At 54.0% G+C, this 16365-nt stretch overlaps 6 protein-coding genes across 6 annotated transcripts; 2 read left to right on the forward strand and 4 right to left on the reverse strand.

The window, feature by feature from the left end:
- Positions 1–81: 81 nt before the first annotated feature.
- On the forward strand, positions 82–675 carry MRS44_000831 (uncharacterized protein; the record flags this gene model as incomplete). Its single annotated transcript, XM_046274994.2, has 1 exon — positions 82–675. The coding sequence occupies one exon, from the start codon at positions 82–84 to the stop codon at positions 673–675; it is 594 nt and encodes a 197-aa protein (XP_046138725.2).
- A 1505-nt stretch (positions 676–2180) lies between these two features.
- MRS44_000832 (uncharacterized protein) lies at positions 2181–2999 on the reverse strand (the record flags this gene model as incomplete). Its single annotated transcript, XM_065624208.1, has 4 exons — positions 2181–2320; positions 2373–2511; positions 2621–2754; positions 2807–2999. 4 exons carry the CDS (start codon positions 2997–2999, stop codon positions 2181–2183), a joined length of 606 nt encoding a protein of 201 aa, XP_065479914.1.
- A 5070-nt stretch (positions 3000–8069) lies between these two features.
- On the reverse strand, positions 8070–9478 carry MRS44_000833 (uncharacterized protein; the record flags this gene model as incomplete). The annotated part of the gene is made up of 2 exons (XM_046278212.2): positions 8070–9360; positions 9417–9478. 2 exons carry the CDS (start codon positions 9476–9478, stop codon positions 8070–8072), a joined length of 1353 nt encoding a protein of 450 aa, XP_046138728.2.
- A 53-nt stretch (positions 9479–9531) lies between these two features.
- Positions 9532–10154, reverse strand: MRS44_000834 (uncharacterized protein; the record flags this gene model as incomplete). Its single annotated transcript, XM_065624209.1, has 2 exons — positions 9532–9645; positions 10050–10154. The coding sequence occupies 2 exons, from the start codon at positions 10152–10154 to the stop codon at positions 9532–9534; spliced, it is 219 nt and encodes a 72-aa protein (XP_065479915.1).
- A 2675-nt stretch (positions 10155–12829) lies between these two features.
- MRS44_000835 (uncharacterized protein) lies at positions 12830–13552 on the forward strand (the record flags this gene model as incomplete). Its single annotated transcript, XM_046280691.1, has 2 exons — positions 12830–13357; positions 13409–13552. The coding sequence occupies 2 exons, from the start codon at positions 12830–12832 to the stop codon at positions 13550–13552; spliced, it is 672 nt and encodes a 223-aa protein (XP_046138729.1).
- Positions 13553–13768: 216 nt separating this feature from the next.
- Positions 13769–14691, reverse strand: MRS44_000836 (uncharacterized protein; the record flags this gene model as incomplete). Its single annotated transcript, XM_046274996.2, has 2 exons — positions 13769–13975; positions 14026–14691. The coding sequence occupies 2 exons, from the start codon at positions 14689–14691 to the stop codon at positions 13769–13771; spliced, it is 873 nt and encodes a 290-aa protein (XP_046138730.1).
- Positions 14692–16365: the final 1674 nt, after the last annotated feature.

Genomic DNA, 16365 nt, shown 5'->3' on the forward strand with positions numbered 1-16365 from the left:
CAAACCTCTGCCGATCATTCTCTGGTCCTCCCTCTGCCACTGATCAAACACGTCCTAACATCTCAACTCAAACCCCCAGCCATGGACGCCGCGAATATCAATCAGAGCAACCTCTTCGAGCCCACCTCGTCGGCCTCCTCCTCCATCATCCTTGATAACCTCGAGATGTCAGAGTCCGTGTACAGAGACAAGGTCGACGTCCTCCTAGGCGTCGGCTTCGGTCACGAGCTTCCACCACCTCCAACCTCGGACCTCTCAATGTCAATGATGCTTGAGCCCACGCCCGCTCCTGCACCCCCGCAAGACCAAGACATGATGGACGAGGACTGGACCATCATCGGCTTCGGCGCCTCCACATCGGCCGGCTCCGAGACGACCCGCCCCGCCACCGTCTCCGTCAACGGCTCCGTCCACGACCTCACGGCGTCTAACGTCCTCCGCCTCGATATGGAGAACAGCGGCCCCGAGGGGTCCCACCCGAGCGTCATGAGCCCCGGCTACCATCCAAAGAGGTCCAACACCCGGGCCACAGACATGTCCCCTCCGGACCTCTCTGAAACCTACAGTCCCGCTGCCGCTTGTGATGCGGATGGTCTCTGCGAAATCGGTGCATGGGCTGACATGGCGACACCTGCTGGGATCCTCGCCAAGAAGAATCGGCAGATGATGAAGTAAAGAGTGCTCTTCCTCATCTCCCGCACCAGCGAGGATCCCATGGTGAAGAGAAAGGGCGGCAATGTCGTCAGGTAGACAGGATGAAGTCCGTGGGCCGGAAGGATTCTTTAGAGCTGCTGTCACGCGCGGCTCCACGTTTCACTTACATGATTCTCTTTGCACGGATGGCAGACGGTGCTGTCATTTACTGCATATGCTTTTATACCTCTCCGCTTTGCGTTTTTTTATTGTTGGTCGGATTTTTGACATTATGACGGAAGATACCCAAGACACAGACAGAGATTGTTCAACCACACCGAAGAAGAGATGGAAGGTTTAGGAATGTAATGTACATTATGGATCACAGGACTTGTACTTAAGGGAGGCAGCATGGAGTTAAATGACATCAAATTGAATCAATTCGTGGCAAATCAATGTTGAAACAAGATTGTCCCACAGCCTCTCCGTTTTTCAAACATGCAAGAAAACGATCGACAATGATTCGATCCAGTCCAGTCGCCAAATTCCTTGCCCATCTCTTGTTCCCCAGCACCTTTCTGCGGCCGTCTCCCGATCTCGCTGGCCAGGCCTGTGGGTTGCATATCCGGGCCTTGTCGCACGCGCGCCCCATGCCATGTCCCTTGTGCTCATCACTTCTCCATCCTCCCACGGCCCTGGTGTTTGAGCTAGAGAGCCTCTAATTACCGTTATGGGGGAGGGTGACTTCTTTTGTTCCTCTTGTTGCACGACGATCCATCAAACAGCATCGGATCATCGCCCACCCAGATGATCCTTTCATGCATCGAGTAAACGCGGCCGAGATGATCAAAAAGCCCTGGCCATCTCTCAAACTGCCAAGCCCCATCTCAAAACACATGGTACATCATGGATCTCCCCAGCAGGGCAGTGCAGCCAAATCCCTTCCCCCTCGGCTGCATGCATGCCTGCCGGCCAGCCAGCCGAACGAGCCCTTTCTTCATTCGTCCTGTCGAAAAAAATCGTTATTCTGAAACACCAATTGGGCCGTGGCCGAGCAGGGCAGATCATAGGGTACCTGCGTGTGCGACCTGTAATGACCAACAGAAGATGCAGACGACTGGCAAGGACCTAGCTGCGTCTTCCCCACGGCCAGGGATCATGTGAGAAATTCAAGACGAAGGAGCAAACCTCCCATCTGTAATTCTTCCAAGACAAGATGAAGCCGTTATCCGCCAAAGCACGAACCACCGTGATACACGACACAACACTTCACATCACATCACACCAGGGACAAGGAGAGGAAACATTTGTAGCAGGGTAGACCAACATTGAGTCCAATTGAGTTCTAGAATACCTGGCGCTCATAACACTCAGAGAAGCCGCCTCAGGCGGCTTCTTCAGGGGAACCGCCGGCCACAGACGCCTCGTGGGGTAACCGAAAAGAAATCAAAGGAGGCATCATTAAAGAAGATTATACACCGAAAAGCCGAAAACTCGTCAACCCGCTCTTCCCCCTTGCGCAAATGCATTAACATCATGCCCATATCTTAGTTCAGATAAACCATGGCCAGAACGGCACCGGCAATCAGAGCCAGGGATGAGGTCATGCGAGCGGCACCGCTCTCAGGGACAGTAGTGGCACTGCCAGTAGCAGCAGCCGAGGTCTCGGCAGCAGTAGTCTCTGATCCTAACAAGGCATATTAGCACAGTCCGTCACGTATCAAGTCAAGTGTACTTACCCTCGGTAGAGCTGGCACCGGTAGAGGTGGCCTTCTTGGTGGTAGGGATGGGGGTGGTAGCATTCTTAGAGGCAATAGGGGTGTGGATGGTGGTGTGCTCCTCGGTGGTGGTCTTCTCCTTGGTGGTGATAGAAACGGGCTTGGAAACAGTGGTGAGGGTGGTGGCCGAAGTGGTAGCGGGGGCAGAAGTCTCCCTCAGCAGCGGAGGTCTCAGCAGCGGAGGTCTCGGCCTCGGTCTTGGAAGGGACGGTGCCGGTGCCCTGGTAGGGGAACTGTCCGCTGTAGTTGACGGTACCGTCCTCGTTGTTCTTAATCTTGAAGTTGTAGGTGTCCGAGGGCAGGTTGCCGGGGGTGAAGGTGAAAGAGTCGCCCTCAGCAGTGGCTGTTTGCTTGTTAGGGACATCCTTGCTCAAGCTGATTTCGTGAAAACTTACCAGTCAGGACTTCGACGTCCTTGGTGTCGCTGGACTTGCCGTTCTGGAGGGTGATGGTGCAGCCACCCTCACAGCCGGAGTACTTGATGGTGAAGGGCTTGCCCTCCTCGACATCCCACTTGCTGTTGAGGAAAGCAGGGGTAGCCATGGCCACGGAGGCGAAGGCAGCAATGGTAGCGAAAGTGTACTTCATTTTGAAGGTTGGGTGGTGTGTGGTTTGAAAGAGTGACTAAAATTACTGTCGCGGATGTCAGTAAATAGTCGTGTTTGGATGTCTGATAATGATCAAAGGGCGAGTGAAGCTGTTAAATAGTATTGCCGTTATTGTTGCTATGGTGTTGACAATCATGTGGGATTTGGCTGTATTTGGTTTGAGTTTGGAAGAAGTGATTCAGGCACCCGGCACTTTCGACGTTGCTCGGCGACTGATCCGTGGCGGCAGCTGTTCCCGAGTGGCAACTCGCAATGGAATGAACGGTGAAGTTTCGACTGGTTGGCGGTTGACTTCCATCGTGAACGGGTGTGCCGATTGCCAGTGTCGGACCGGTGCCAGAGGTGTGCAGGTGCAAGCAAGGGAAGGGCAGATCCGACTATGAAAGGAAGTCTCAAGACTATCGACTTACATTAGGTAGATAGGAACAACGAGGTTGTAGTTGACGAAGGGCGACGTTGATGGAGAACAAGAAAGAAGGGATCGGAAAGGAAGGGGAGGGAGAGATATTATAAAGGGCAACGGAACAGCGGCAATGGATCATAGAGCACTCATCCATCAAAGGGGGGGCGGACAGATTGGTGGCCCCCGGCAAGGAAAGACAGTGGGAGTCACTTTCCTTCTGGTTGGGGTGTGTGATGTGCGAGGCGTGCAAAGAGGCGTCTGTGGAGGTGGACGACGACGATGGTTCTTCCCCCTTCCCTTCCTTCCTTCGCTTGGGGTCTCTGGCTTGCCGTTTGCAACTTCCTTGTCCTGGCCCGGTCCAACTTGCCAATGGCCGTCGCTCGGCTCATGCCACACCTGCCTACCTGGGTAGGGAGGCAACTGGCCAATGCTTCGGTACAGCATCCTTGGCCAGCTCACTTTCGCAAGAAACCCTTTCATCATCACATTCCTCCAACAGGCAGGCCAGCCACGGACCCCCGAGCCCCCGAACCAGAACGGACGATATCAAACCCTTGCTGGGGAAATTAGTGAGCCCCAGTCTAGCATGCCCGCGCTATGCCTGTTGTGGATCAAGCTCCAAGCTTGCTGCGGGCGCGGTCCAGGGACACCCCAGCCGCAGGACCAGCTAACGACATGTAGGGTTGCTGTGCCTGGCAGCCAAAAAGTGGCACGCGCCCGGCCAGAGGGCCCACGACATCCGACACCACCCACAGGCCGCGCAGAGCACGCAGCCTTTCCCTTGATTCTCGATCCATCAGAACTGGAGTCGTCTCCCTGAACCAACTCTTGGCCTTCGGTGGTTACTTTTAATGCTACAATACTTTCCTGGGGGCGAACGGGCCTGCCGCGACGTTATTGGATCAAGTCTTGATTCTGGCCTACGAGCGGTGGCCAAATGCCCTGTCCACTCTCGCTCTCCGCGGCCAAGTGATCTCTGGTCATCTCCAGCCTTACTCGCCCATTGATGGTGGTACGTCCCTTTAGCCGCGCCTCTCCGGCGGAGATCGGAGCTGGTATTCCTGCCCGGCTAGCCGTTGTTCTGCAGCCTGGTTCTGGGCTACCGCTACACCACCAGCAATGGTAGCCGCTGCAAGCCTTTCAACAAGCTGACGCTAGCGAGGCCTTTGTTGTTGTGTCTTGGTTTGGGCACGTTAGCCGATGACTTCCGTTTCTTGGGTTTAGACGGTAGCAAACATGCAGGACGAGCTGTCGTCTCTCTTACACCTCACTCACCCCTTGCCGATGCCCACATTGCACGTTTCTCCGATAAAGAATGGGGGAGCACAGGATCAGCACCCATGCCCATGTCACCAACGGTCCTGGACAGATGACTCTCCGGGAAATCTCAGCGTTGTCGCCTGCAATAACTGAGAGATTGTTGCTCATGGGCGGTCTGGATGCTTGCCGCTTTAGAATGTGATCTCGTTAGCGCACCGACCTTTCCTCTTCGGGCCGCACTTTAATGACCTCGCCCCCTTGGCCTTTCGATAGCTCCAATGGCGAGCTTGCGCAGCCTCTCTTCCCTGCAATCCACTTGACCGGATCTTGCCATGACTCTCATGTTTCTTGGAAGCGTTGATGAAAGGGGCGTTGTTCAAGTTGCCGGTCTCTTCGAATCATATCCCCCAGGGTAGCTCAGGAGCTCGATGGCTTGCCAATTCAGCGCCTACAGCGTCTCCAGCCTTCTCGGTCAACACAACAAGCGCTCGACAGCTCCCGGGTGGGTGCGTCTAGCTGCGAATTAGGTTGGATGGTTGTGCCTTGATGGTGCGGGGTGGCTGCGTTGCTTTGGCTGAAAATCGAACAACGAGGGCAACGACAACGGGCAAAAGACAACACAGCATGCAGACGCCAGTCAGTCTGTTCCATGCAAGATCTTTACATGCTGACGGGCTCCCTTCTCTGGCATTGGCGGATCGGCAGGAGCGGGCTTGCCCTACGCATCCATTATTTCATCCTGCTTCTTGGCCCATACCCGACTTGAAGAACTCTGCAATGCCGAGAGCCTCGAGATGGAGGGGCAGAGACAGCATACGCAATGGCCTACGTACGATGCATTCTTTTGGTCGAACTGGTTCGAGGTGGATAATTAGCCGGACTGATGGTCGTCCTTATTCCCCAGCCTTTGCCATGCCATCGATCAATGGATGGTGACACATGCCGTCAGTCTGGTTCCAAAACCGCCTCGCCGCCTCTAGCGTCAACTTACACCGAGGCCAAGTCGGCCTTTTGGTGCTGTTTCTGGGTCGGCATGTTTACTGTTTTGTTCATTCTTCCCATCATCACGCAATGCTTGGTGGCGGAGCATGATTGATGGATGGTCGGAAAGCAGCAAGTGATGGTGTCCAAGGTGTTCGGCGACCTCTTCTTTGAGTCAAAGCCGATGGCCTCGAAGTCGTGGATAGTCAATGGGTCGACGTCAATGGTGGTATTCACAGCCCCAAAAGAGTTTGCTTATCCACACTTGAGCAGTTTATGAAGACCGATTCCAATAGCACAAGGCAGCTATGCATCGCCCACCGCGGCTGATGGCCTTATACACACAGCATCGGCTACGCCACGCCGCAGGCTCACAGACGGAGACCAGACCGACAGCCGGCAGCTACTGCTGCTGCTGCTAGGACTATTGAGCCGACTGCATCGCCTCGGTGGTGCGTCTCATCAGCGTCGCAGGCAGGGCCTTGGCTGCCACCCAACGGTCAAGCAAATCCGGGCGAGGCGAAGGCACGATTCTCAGACAGGTTCTACACCGTTGGGCAGATCCTCCTCTCAGCATGTCTCGCCTTTCTCCGTCTGGGTCTATGGATACCCTGGCAGTGAAGAGCCCAGACTGAAGAAGTGAAGGAAAAAGTAAATCAAATCGAACCAAACGAAGCACGAGACTCGACGATCTAACGTGTGGTCCGGGATTCGAGTCTTGAAGCGCACCGGAGCAAGGAGCAAATCATGAGCAAGGAGCTCGGGAACCCCAACTTTTTCTTCTCGCCCTGGCCTAGAGACCGCATTAGCGTCCACGCCTGGCCCTTGTCCTCCTTTGCTCATCTCCACTCTTTGCAGTGTCTCTACCCACTGGCCGGCCAGCTCTCGTTGGGCTGCATCAGCGACGCAATCTCCCTCAGCCCCGCCCGCATGCAACGACGTGCATTGCCGCTTCGTGGAATGATGGGTCCTTCTGAGAGCTAGACCTGGGTAGCAAGTATACTGGACAGTCCCTGGTTGGCTCAAGAGTCGTTGCTCTTGGACAAGGTTTTGCATGCTGGTCAACTCTCTCTCGATGGCCCGTCTGCCATCCCATCATCTCCCCAGACCTACATAGTATCTCTCCAAAACGCCGGGCTGCCGGCTGGGCGCTCGGCGTTGTTGGTTATCGGCGACTGGGCCTCTTCCTGGCCTGACCGCGATAATATCCTTATTAATGCCTCCCGCCGTGGGTATTGGACAATGGCGACAACGGTTACGTCCTCATGATGTACCTACGTACCTCTACACCAAAGCTTCGGCACTTGGTTCGTCATGCAGCGGTTGAAGCTATCCAGCTCACCCTGGCTGTATTTGAACATCACCTTGAAATGCCTCACCGATAGAGTGTCATGACTGTGTCGATCCAGGTCCTTTGATCTCCCTCTCACAGCAGCTATACAGCCGAGTAATCTCCAAGTGTCTATCAATGATGGCATTGTTGGTTCCGTTCTGTTTGCGGCCATCAACCCAGCCTTGCCCTCTCTCCCCTCACTCACACCCCTCGTCTCACCCTCAAACCTGCTCTGGCTCTCCTCTTTTGATGCCTCCGTCATCCGTCACTCATGCCGCATGCATCATCTCGAGTCTGCCATAATCAGCCACCGCTGCTACCCTACCGAGACGTAACTTTTGTTTCATGCAATTGTTCTCGTGTTTCACGGCGCTTCCAAAAGTCAAAAACCAGGACCTACAACACAGACACCACATGGCCATCCGTCGTCTTACTGCCTCGGCCTCGTCCTCCTCGACTCTCGTGACTCCCTCCCGAGTCAAGTCCAGTTTTAGTCCGGGTTTCCAAACGTGCCGTTCCAAGATTTAAGATTTAGATCTGATCCCAAAATTAGGATAGACCTTCGGGTGATTGTTGGTTGGCTTGGGTTAGTCGATGCCGCCGCCGCCAAAAGTCAATGCCATCTGGTGGCGCGTCACATCACTAATGACCCGTCGTCCATGTCAACAAACACCACCTCCTTTTCAGCATGTCCGTTCACTCATTTCGAGAGAAATTGCCATTGTCCTTTTTCAATTAAAAATGTGCTCTTGTACCCTATGTAAAGGTACCGAGCTATTGCTGTTTTGCCAAGTACGTACATACGCAAAGTATATCTCTCGTCATCAGAAGCGATTGGTCGCCCATTACCGGGCCCTTTTGTCCGTAGGCGTAGGCTTGGGAGACTCGCCTCCACTTCAACCATGACACCAGTATTAACTCTTCTCTTCCACCCCATCATTGTGTGTGCCCTCGTATAGCCGTATTTATCCACTCTCGACAGGTCGTGATCAAAGTGACTCCAACAACACCCTGCCACCGAGCGAGCCAACCGGCACCTACAACATGGCCCTCCAGGCCTGCCTCCTCTCCACTCAGTGCTCCAGAAGACGCAAGCTGCCCTGGACGACGACGTTCTCGAGGATGGAACCGGGGGGAATGTCGATGGTGCTGCCCTCTGTTGCGACGATGATGACGGTGCCCTTGAGTGTCACGCCGCGGCCGAGGTTGACGGCACCAGTGATGGTGAGGTGATCCAGCTCCAGCACCTTAGGGATGGAGGGGATTCGCTTCTGGAAGTCCGAGACCTTCTTGAAGTCGCCGCCCAGCTTGATCAGGGGGGCGTCACCGAAGCGGGCCGCGCTCATCTGAAGCTGGCCGTGCTTAAGGGTGTACAGGTCCGACTTGACCAGCATCAGGTCAGAGCAGGTCTTGACGGGCAAGAATCGTCTACGGGGCACGTTGACACCGTGGGCGTTGTTGAAGTGGCGGATGGCAGCACCGACGGCCGTCTCGAGCTGGATGATGGAAATGTCCGACTCGCCCTTCTTGTCGCCGGGGATGGTCTTGCCGTTGGGGATGATCTCCATCTCGAGCTCGTCGTTCTCCACAACACGCTTGATGGCCTTGAGGTTGAGCCAGATGTTGTTGGTGTTGAAGTACCTGAACTTCTTGATCGACTTGAACTCGTTGACGTGCTCCTTGGGGACCTGGGCGATTTCCAGCAGGCGGACCGAGCCCTCGTAATCGATGATAGTACCACCCTTGACATCGGCCTTGGTCTTGTTGGTCAGCTCCATAATGTACTCGGCGTTGGTCTCCATCATGTGCTGGAGAATGCGGAGATCGACAACGGCACCCAGGTTGTCCACGTTAGACAGGAAGATGATCTCGATGCCCCGCTCCAGGAGCTTGTCGAGGATGCCCGAGTTGTACAGAGACTCGAAGACGTCACCATGGCCAGGGGGGTACCACTCGTTGATGGAGGCATCAAAGTTCTTGGGGACGGGGAGCAGAGAGTCCTTGTAAATTCGGGGGTATCGGGACTGGTTGAAGGTGAGGATATCCACGTTATGGCCCTCGTACTTCTTGATGATGGCGGCGGTGTCGTCGTTGGTGTTGAACGAGTTCATCAGGATAAAAGGCACGTTGACGTCGTAGGTGCGGTTAAGGAACTCGATCTGTCGCACGGAAAGGTCGAGGAAGGACATGCCATCACGGACCTCGATGACCGACTTGGGACCAACGCAGCCCATCGAGGTACCGAGACCACCGTTGAGCTTGAGGACGGCCAGCTTGTTCAGGAACTGAACCGACTCGGTGTTGGCAAGGTCCTCGTAGTCGACGACCTGGCCCTGAGCGGGGGGAGCAATGCGGTCCCAGTCACTATGCGATCATCAGCAACCAGCGTGGATATACATTTCGTCGGAGGTGAGGCATACACAGCGTTGCCCTTGGCCTTGTCATTGAGGTATCGTCGGAAGAGGGCGAAGAAGTTGTCCATCTCGGTATCGAACAGCTGCGGAGCACGGTCAGCACATGTTGGTGAAGCCATGGTCACCGCTCGCAACTTGCCTTCTTCTGCTCGGGGTCCTTGACGGTCTCGGCGAGGTTGGTCAGAGCATTTCGCATCTGAGCGGCAGCGACGTTGGTCGAGGTGTTCTCGAAAGCCTGAGGCATAGTGTGTTAGTTGATTCTGAGACTCGCGTTGATTTCGGATGATTGCGTGGGAATTGGTGTTTCGAGGGTGGGCGGATAAGGGGCGGAGAGGGAAGCTCGCGATCATGAGCAGCGAGGGCAGTGAATCGTTGTGCCATCATTTTCGGCTTTTGCAGCGTAGCTTAAAGTCGAGAAAGTGACAGAACGGCGATTCCACCGTGTGCGGTTGTGAATGCTTGTAAACGACGTTTGGTGACTGGGAGCTTCAGGGGGCGCATGGACAACCAGGCCTTATCATCGCCAAAGCAACGGCCCAAGATGTTGGCCTTGTCACTGGTTCCCCCTGAATTGAGTCGTAGGCTATTTCTCGAAGGATTCGCACGACTGAGGGATCTGGAGGGCGATGCAGGACTCACCATGTGACTGCGCGTCTTGCCATGACGGCGCTCAAAGAGCTGATCATCACTGCCAGCGTGAGGCTTCAGGTGGGTAGGCAGCGCGCTCTTGATTGCACTGGCCATTGTGACGGTTACAAGGGATGCAGGAGGAAATGGAGCAAAACAAGCTGTCAGGCTTCGAAGGGATCAAAAATGTGAAGAGCAAAAAGGGCTCAAAAAAAGAGGATGAGGATGGAGGATGTCGAGTTCAAGTTTGGGTCAGGAATGACGGAAGGTAAAGGAGGGAGGAGAATGGATTGGATGCGGGGCGGTGATGCCCGTAGCTCAGCAGCCAGCAGAACTGGAAGGTGTTGGTGGGGGTGGCGAGGCCGAGAGTCGACAAAAAAAGATCCTCAAGTAAAAAAGGCGCGGTTCAAAGTGTAACAGTAACAGTGACGTTTGTCTCGGTGGATAGTCTCCTGTCTCTTGCTCCTTTTGTCCAAAGGCAGGTTACGTTGGGGAGAGAGGCAACCTTTTGGGCGACAGGTCAAGTTATGATGGATTCGGCAATGGTCTGGTCTAGTAGCTCTGGGGCGTTAGCTGTTGAGCTGGCACACGGTGTTGTTGTGCTATTTTGTCTTTGTTGACGTCGGGGGCTTGGCAATTGCAATGTCTCATCATATATGCCTACGATTGAGGGAATGGAGGCTTTTTTTTTTCTTTCTGTTTCTGCTTACCTTGTTGGACGCTGTCAGGCTTGGAGGATAGGGGGAGAGCTATGATTTGTGTCACGGAGAGGGAGACGAGGGAGATATAAATATAAACAAAACACTGGGTAGGCTCAGGCAACTGGGAATGGGGGCATGTCCTGTTTCTCCTTTTTTCCAGTATTAGCTGGACATGGACATCGTATCTGGGATCTCGTCGTAATGATTAATTTCTGGTCTTGCCTTGGACATGGGGAGCAACCCCACCACTTGCACCAGCGATCTCCCTCGGTGGCGTGCCAACCAACCAGGGGAATCCCCCCTCTAGAGGAAGTTCGGGATGAAGGCCGTGAACGAGTCTCTGAGCCGAGGAGGAGGATGCACGACGTGGATGGAACGGAAGCAGGAGAGAGGTTGTGGTGGATATCATGATGGGCGGCGAACCACTCAAGCCAGTATCGACGATACGGTTACTCTGCTGCATGTGGCTGCAGTTGGATCCAATGCAGCAGATACCGATTATCACCATCATGATATCCGATCCAGTGCTGACTAGACCTTGTTGGTGGCGGCCTCTACTCGAGGCGAACAAAACCGCTCACCTACTATTGCCGGTGAGCGAAATCTCGCTCCCAGGCCGACTACTACGTAGTACGCCACTCACCAACGAAACGAAATCTGCCTGTAGTATTCCCAACGGACGAGCTTGTTAAGCTGTTCCATTCTTAGTACAGTACAGGTGTCATAAAGTCCCGCCTTTCCATGTCCAACTAAATTAAGGCCCAAGCTTCCCAGGCCCCAGGTCAAAGCTCCCATCGTCAGGCATGCCAGGCGGCTCTTGGGCCCATATCTGGGGGTTGTCATTGGCCGGGTAAAGCAAACGAGCAGCAATCCAGTCTGTCTGGGCCCGGCGAAATGAAGTGAAGCGCAGAGTGGATAGCTGGAGGCATGCGAGTGAGTGAGTGAATGGACGAACTCGACGACTTGTCTAGGTACTGTAGCTAACGTTAGTGCCATCTCCCGGTCGATCTCCCTGCGAACCAGTTGCCGTTGTCTTTCTCTACCATGTGAAGGAGACATGGCCAGGGATACACTCTCGCCTGAGTGAGGCTGTGATAATTAATCACTTGGGCAACATCGGTCTCGTTCATATCGCCTCGAGACACGGACCGGAACTCTCTCGGAGGGCGGTCGGTTGGCCTGGACGACAACCATCCCATCTCTAAGCGCCTCTCCCGTTCTGTTCCGCTGCGGCAAAATATCTCTTTCTCTCTCTGTGTGTATGGCTCGCAGGTGCGCGCTTTCATGCCTTTCGCCACGTGGGCCCGGCATTGGACACAAGCCGAACTGTCATGTCACATCATGGATGTTGGCCGACGTGCATAACCGATTTGAGTTGTTTTGACAAAGGAAGGGAAGCATTCACTCACACACTCACTCACAGGGTGGCAATGGCAAGGCAAAGGCCATAAAAAGCAACCTGGTAGAGCCAAGACTCTCCCCAGCCTGTTATCGTCTGCAACACAACCTCCACTGCCCATGAGCCGGGTCTGGGACCCGCCAGTGCATCATCATCCACCAATCGAAGCTGGCAAGCATAGGTTTCAACGACGCTGCCTCCAAAGTGGAAACTTGATGCCATCACTACAAACATGTTACAACTCTGTGCAACCTCATCTATGGTGTTTTCCAAGTTTTTGCTTCCCGTATATCTACCACAATGACGAGAAACACAGAGTGCTTGGCTACGTTCATGTCATCTGCAGCCCTGTGGAGAAGAAGAAGAGCCGGCCGCCCGTCATGTGGGAAAACGGTCCGTTTTCTCCCCCACGTAAAACGGCTATTCGGCTTCGAGAGCTTCACGCCTCGTCATCGCAGGCAGACGCCATCATCAAGAAAAACATCGTATGCTCACCGACTTGAAAACGGGCCATCGCCGTCTAGAATCCTCTGACTCGATATCTTCGCCCCTGAGAACGCCGGCCGGCTTATTGCAACTGACGGGGTGCTATCCCTTCACATCCCAGAGATAATAAATCCTTCGCTGCCCAAATCTCACCGTAACTTGAATCCTTTAAACTCATCCCTTTGTTTATCTTGTAAGGCACGACAATGGGCAGCGCAGAGACTCTTCAGTACTGGAACTACAACATCCCCGAGGACGAGAGGACGGATCAGTGTCCCGACTTTCTCCAGAACCTCTCAGCCAAGGACGTCGGCATCCTCTCGACCCCAGACTCCGAGTTCCACGTCCTCTCCTGGGACGAGGTCCGCCAAATCGTCCAGTCCAACCGTCTCGAGGTCTTCAAGCGCGTGCCCTCGGCCCTGCGCCGCTACAAGGCCTTTGTCTTCTACCTCAAGAAGAAGCACGGCAGCGTCGCAAACTTCATCCTCAACCAGCGGCTAGGCTGGTCTGCCCCTGTGGCGCCGCGCGGCGCCCCCTTTGAGTTTGAGGACGACTACAAGATCCTCCACAACGATGCGCCATACGGAATAGACCCCAGGATCGTCCACCTCGTCGTGTGGACAAAGTTTGACCTCGTCGAGGACCCTGCCACGGGGGACCTGGCCGACGGGGCGAGGCAGGAGATTGATGACTTTGTGACGACGACTTTTCGGACAAATGTCCCTAACGAACATGTGATATACTCAGATCTAACCTCTGTAATGGATAAATGCTGACGAGAGCAGGTCATGTGGTTCAAGAATTGGCGGGCTTTGCAGTCTGTGAATGCCGTCAGGCACTTTCACGTCATGCTGTTTGATCCAGATCCCGACTTCATCCGCGCCGTCACAAAGGGGGACGTTCCTCGCTGTGGTTTGAAGATGGAATAGATGAAAAGGCGCAGGTATTTTTCATGCGTGGGTTTGCGAATTCGTCTTATTTTCGTGTAGTGTAGTTGAGTTTCAGGGGCATATCGGAGCATCGCACATCTAGCAGTGTACACAGGTCAATTTTTCTGTTCATATTTCATATCTCTCTACTTCAATTAGAATGCTTTTTTTCCCTGTCTTTTCCTCTGTCTTGACGTCTTTCGCCTTGACCTCAGTCTAGGTCTCAATCTTGACATCCTCCGTCTTGACTGTCAGCTCGACACAGGCCGCATCAGCAAGGGGCACAGCGGTAGGCTTCTCCAGTCCAATACGAATGATCGCTCCATAAAACTCCTCACGCTTAGATCGCAGCTGCTTGGCAATCTGCACCGAAAGGTCTGCTGCGAGGGCCTCCAGTGTTTCATACGACGACGCAATCATTGCCTGTCAACTGTAAGCTTGCGACTCGTTCGCTCTGACATCGGTATACTCACATCGACCACCACACTCTCGAGGACGGCATAGTCATCATACATGGTCTCGTACTCGTCTATCCGTACATTCGCGATGACGACTTGCTTGGCGTTGCGCTCGTTGCTGTTGACACCGATCAGTGTCGGAACCCGAAGACCTTCCAGGCCGAGCTCCAGGCTCCGCGTTGTGAGTGATGAGTTGCTGAAGAGGGCAGATCCAGAGAGACGAATCGCACTCCCCATCAGTGACGCCTTGGGGAGAACGAGTGAGATGGTCAGTCGACGAATGAAGGTGACATCTAGGAACGACTTCGATTCGCTTGTCGAGGGCCCTCTCAGCCCGTTGTAGCGGAACCCAGTGAGATCGATCCAGAGCTCATTCAGTACATCGCTCAGTGACAATCCCGACTTGGGCAGACGGCCCAGAGTGCTTAGGATGGCCTTGCTGAGCAGGCCATAATGCACCGTGTCCGAGGCGACCTTGTCGTCGGCAGACGACGTCCCAAAGGGCTGGGTGAGCGAGACTTCGGCCGATACCAGGAGAGGCTGCTGCTTGGCCCCACGACCCCAGGCGTCCTTGGGACCTTGGATAGTTGTCTGGAGGTTCCGCACGCGGACGACGGCGACGGGGTCTCCCTCGTCATTCGAGAGTCGTCTGGACGACACGATGGGGGCTTCTCCAGCCATGGTGGATGGTGGTTGAGGGATCGGCTTTTATTGGTTTGGCTTGGATAGATGTGCCTGCGAGATTGAGACTTTCGCTAGTCCTCTCCGTGGTGTGTGAGTCTCCTGCTTTGTCGATCAGTCTCTTCTTGGATATGATCAAGTTGTCGAGAGCTGATGTCACTGAAGACTTTGGAGAGAGTGAGGCTAAAATGAGAGTCAATGGCGGGGCAAAGGCAATCCACTGTCACCATACAACCGTCCATTTCAAAATCAGGAAAGCTTGTCACACCAAGTGATATAACAATGATAAATTCTCGCTAAACCGCAAACAAGATTTTTATCATACTTACACAAAACTCGTCTAATCACTCATTAGTGCCTGTTGACGATCAAGTCATTCACCCGCCTATTCCTCACCAAAACCATGGGTGAAGCCACCTACCCTGGACCAACATTCAGACATTCTGGATGGATGCAAAACTCAGATCAGAGAAGTATTAAGAAATCTGGTCAGAGGAGGATCCATTACTGTTTAATATTGCTGGCCAGTGATTTGAGGCGTTCTTCTCATACAAAGTAACTAGTTCGCTCAAATTGTGTCATGTTGCTGCTCACATTTGGCTCAGGACACCAGTGACTGGGATTTAGGAGAGTTAATCAGTGAGTTTGGTAGCATTTTTAATGAATCTGTTTCCATAAACATAACCTCCAGTGTCCAATGTTGATGAACAATCTAGTATGCAACATCTTAATCCTCCGCGACCCGACCCGTGAGAGTTTGTCGGCGATAGATTACTATGTACTCCCCGAGCCTAGATATCCTAAGACACCCGGCCGCATCCTTCCCGCAAAGGAACACACAGGGTTGCATTTTTTCACTCCTCGTCCTGGCACGAGCGTCCTGCAAGGACCAATGCGCTCGGGCATCTTGTCGTATGAGGAAACACCTGTTTCTCTCTCCCTATCTCTTTGGCTCTGAGTCGTTTCTGGAACACGTCTACTGCACCGTGCGATCGACCTTCTCTGCGTGGTTTAACGCGACCGCGTGGGGATCCCCTCAAAAAAAGACGCGCACGATTCGGTTCCAGTTGGTCGGGCTCCTGGTAACCACACGGAAGTCGAGCCTGTAGACGCGGTTCAACTGAAAGCCAAACCAGGAAAAACCCACCGTCTCAGGCTGGTTGCCCGGGGGTCCGCGGGACTCAGACACGGCATCTCTGGACGAGAGATTCGGATGGCAGGTTGGAGTTTAGATGATACTCGGTTGCCCAACCTATAGCCTCCATCTCCATAACGGGCCGCTCAACAAGTTGAGCTCGTTCCGCCAAGACCTGAAGATGCCAAGATAGGGCATGGTCGCGACCAAAAGGTGAAACCCAACTCCAACCGACCGCCAAGCCAAGACATGGGTTCACTGACAACAGATCTTGTCCCTGCCTCGAAACGGGAGACGATGGCACCATCCAAGTGCAACATCAAGCGCAACATCAGGCCCCATCTTGAACTGTTGATAAACTTCGACCTCAAAGCCTAAACCCCAAGACTGCTTGCTATCCTGAGGTCTGAGGCCTGAACGACGCGGCTGCAGCAACGTAGTAGTTCCGCACTCTCTCGTCCCGACATCCGTAATTTGCGACTGTTAGAATGCAGCCGAGTGGCGTTGACTATGCTCGGAACAGAGAAATAACGGCTTCA

This window comes from Fusarium solani (genome assembly GCF_023522795.1).
Source record: "Fusarium solani strain SB1 chromosome Unknown bctg00000000, whole genome shotgun sequence".
NCBI classification, from domain to species: domain Eukaryota; kingdom Fungi; phylum Ascomycota; class Sordariomycetes; order Hypocreales; family Nectriaceae; genus Fusarium; species Fusarium solani.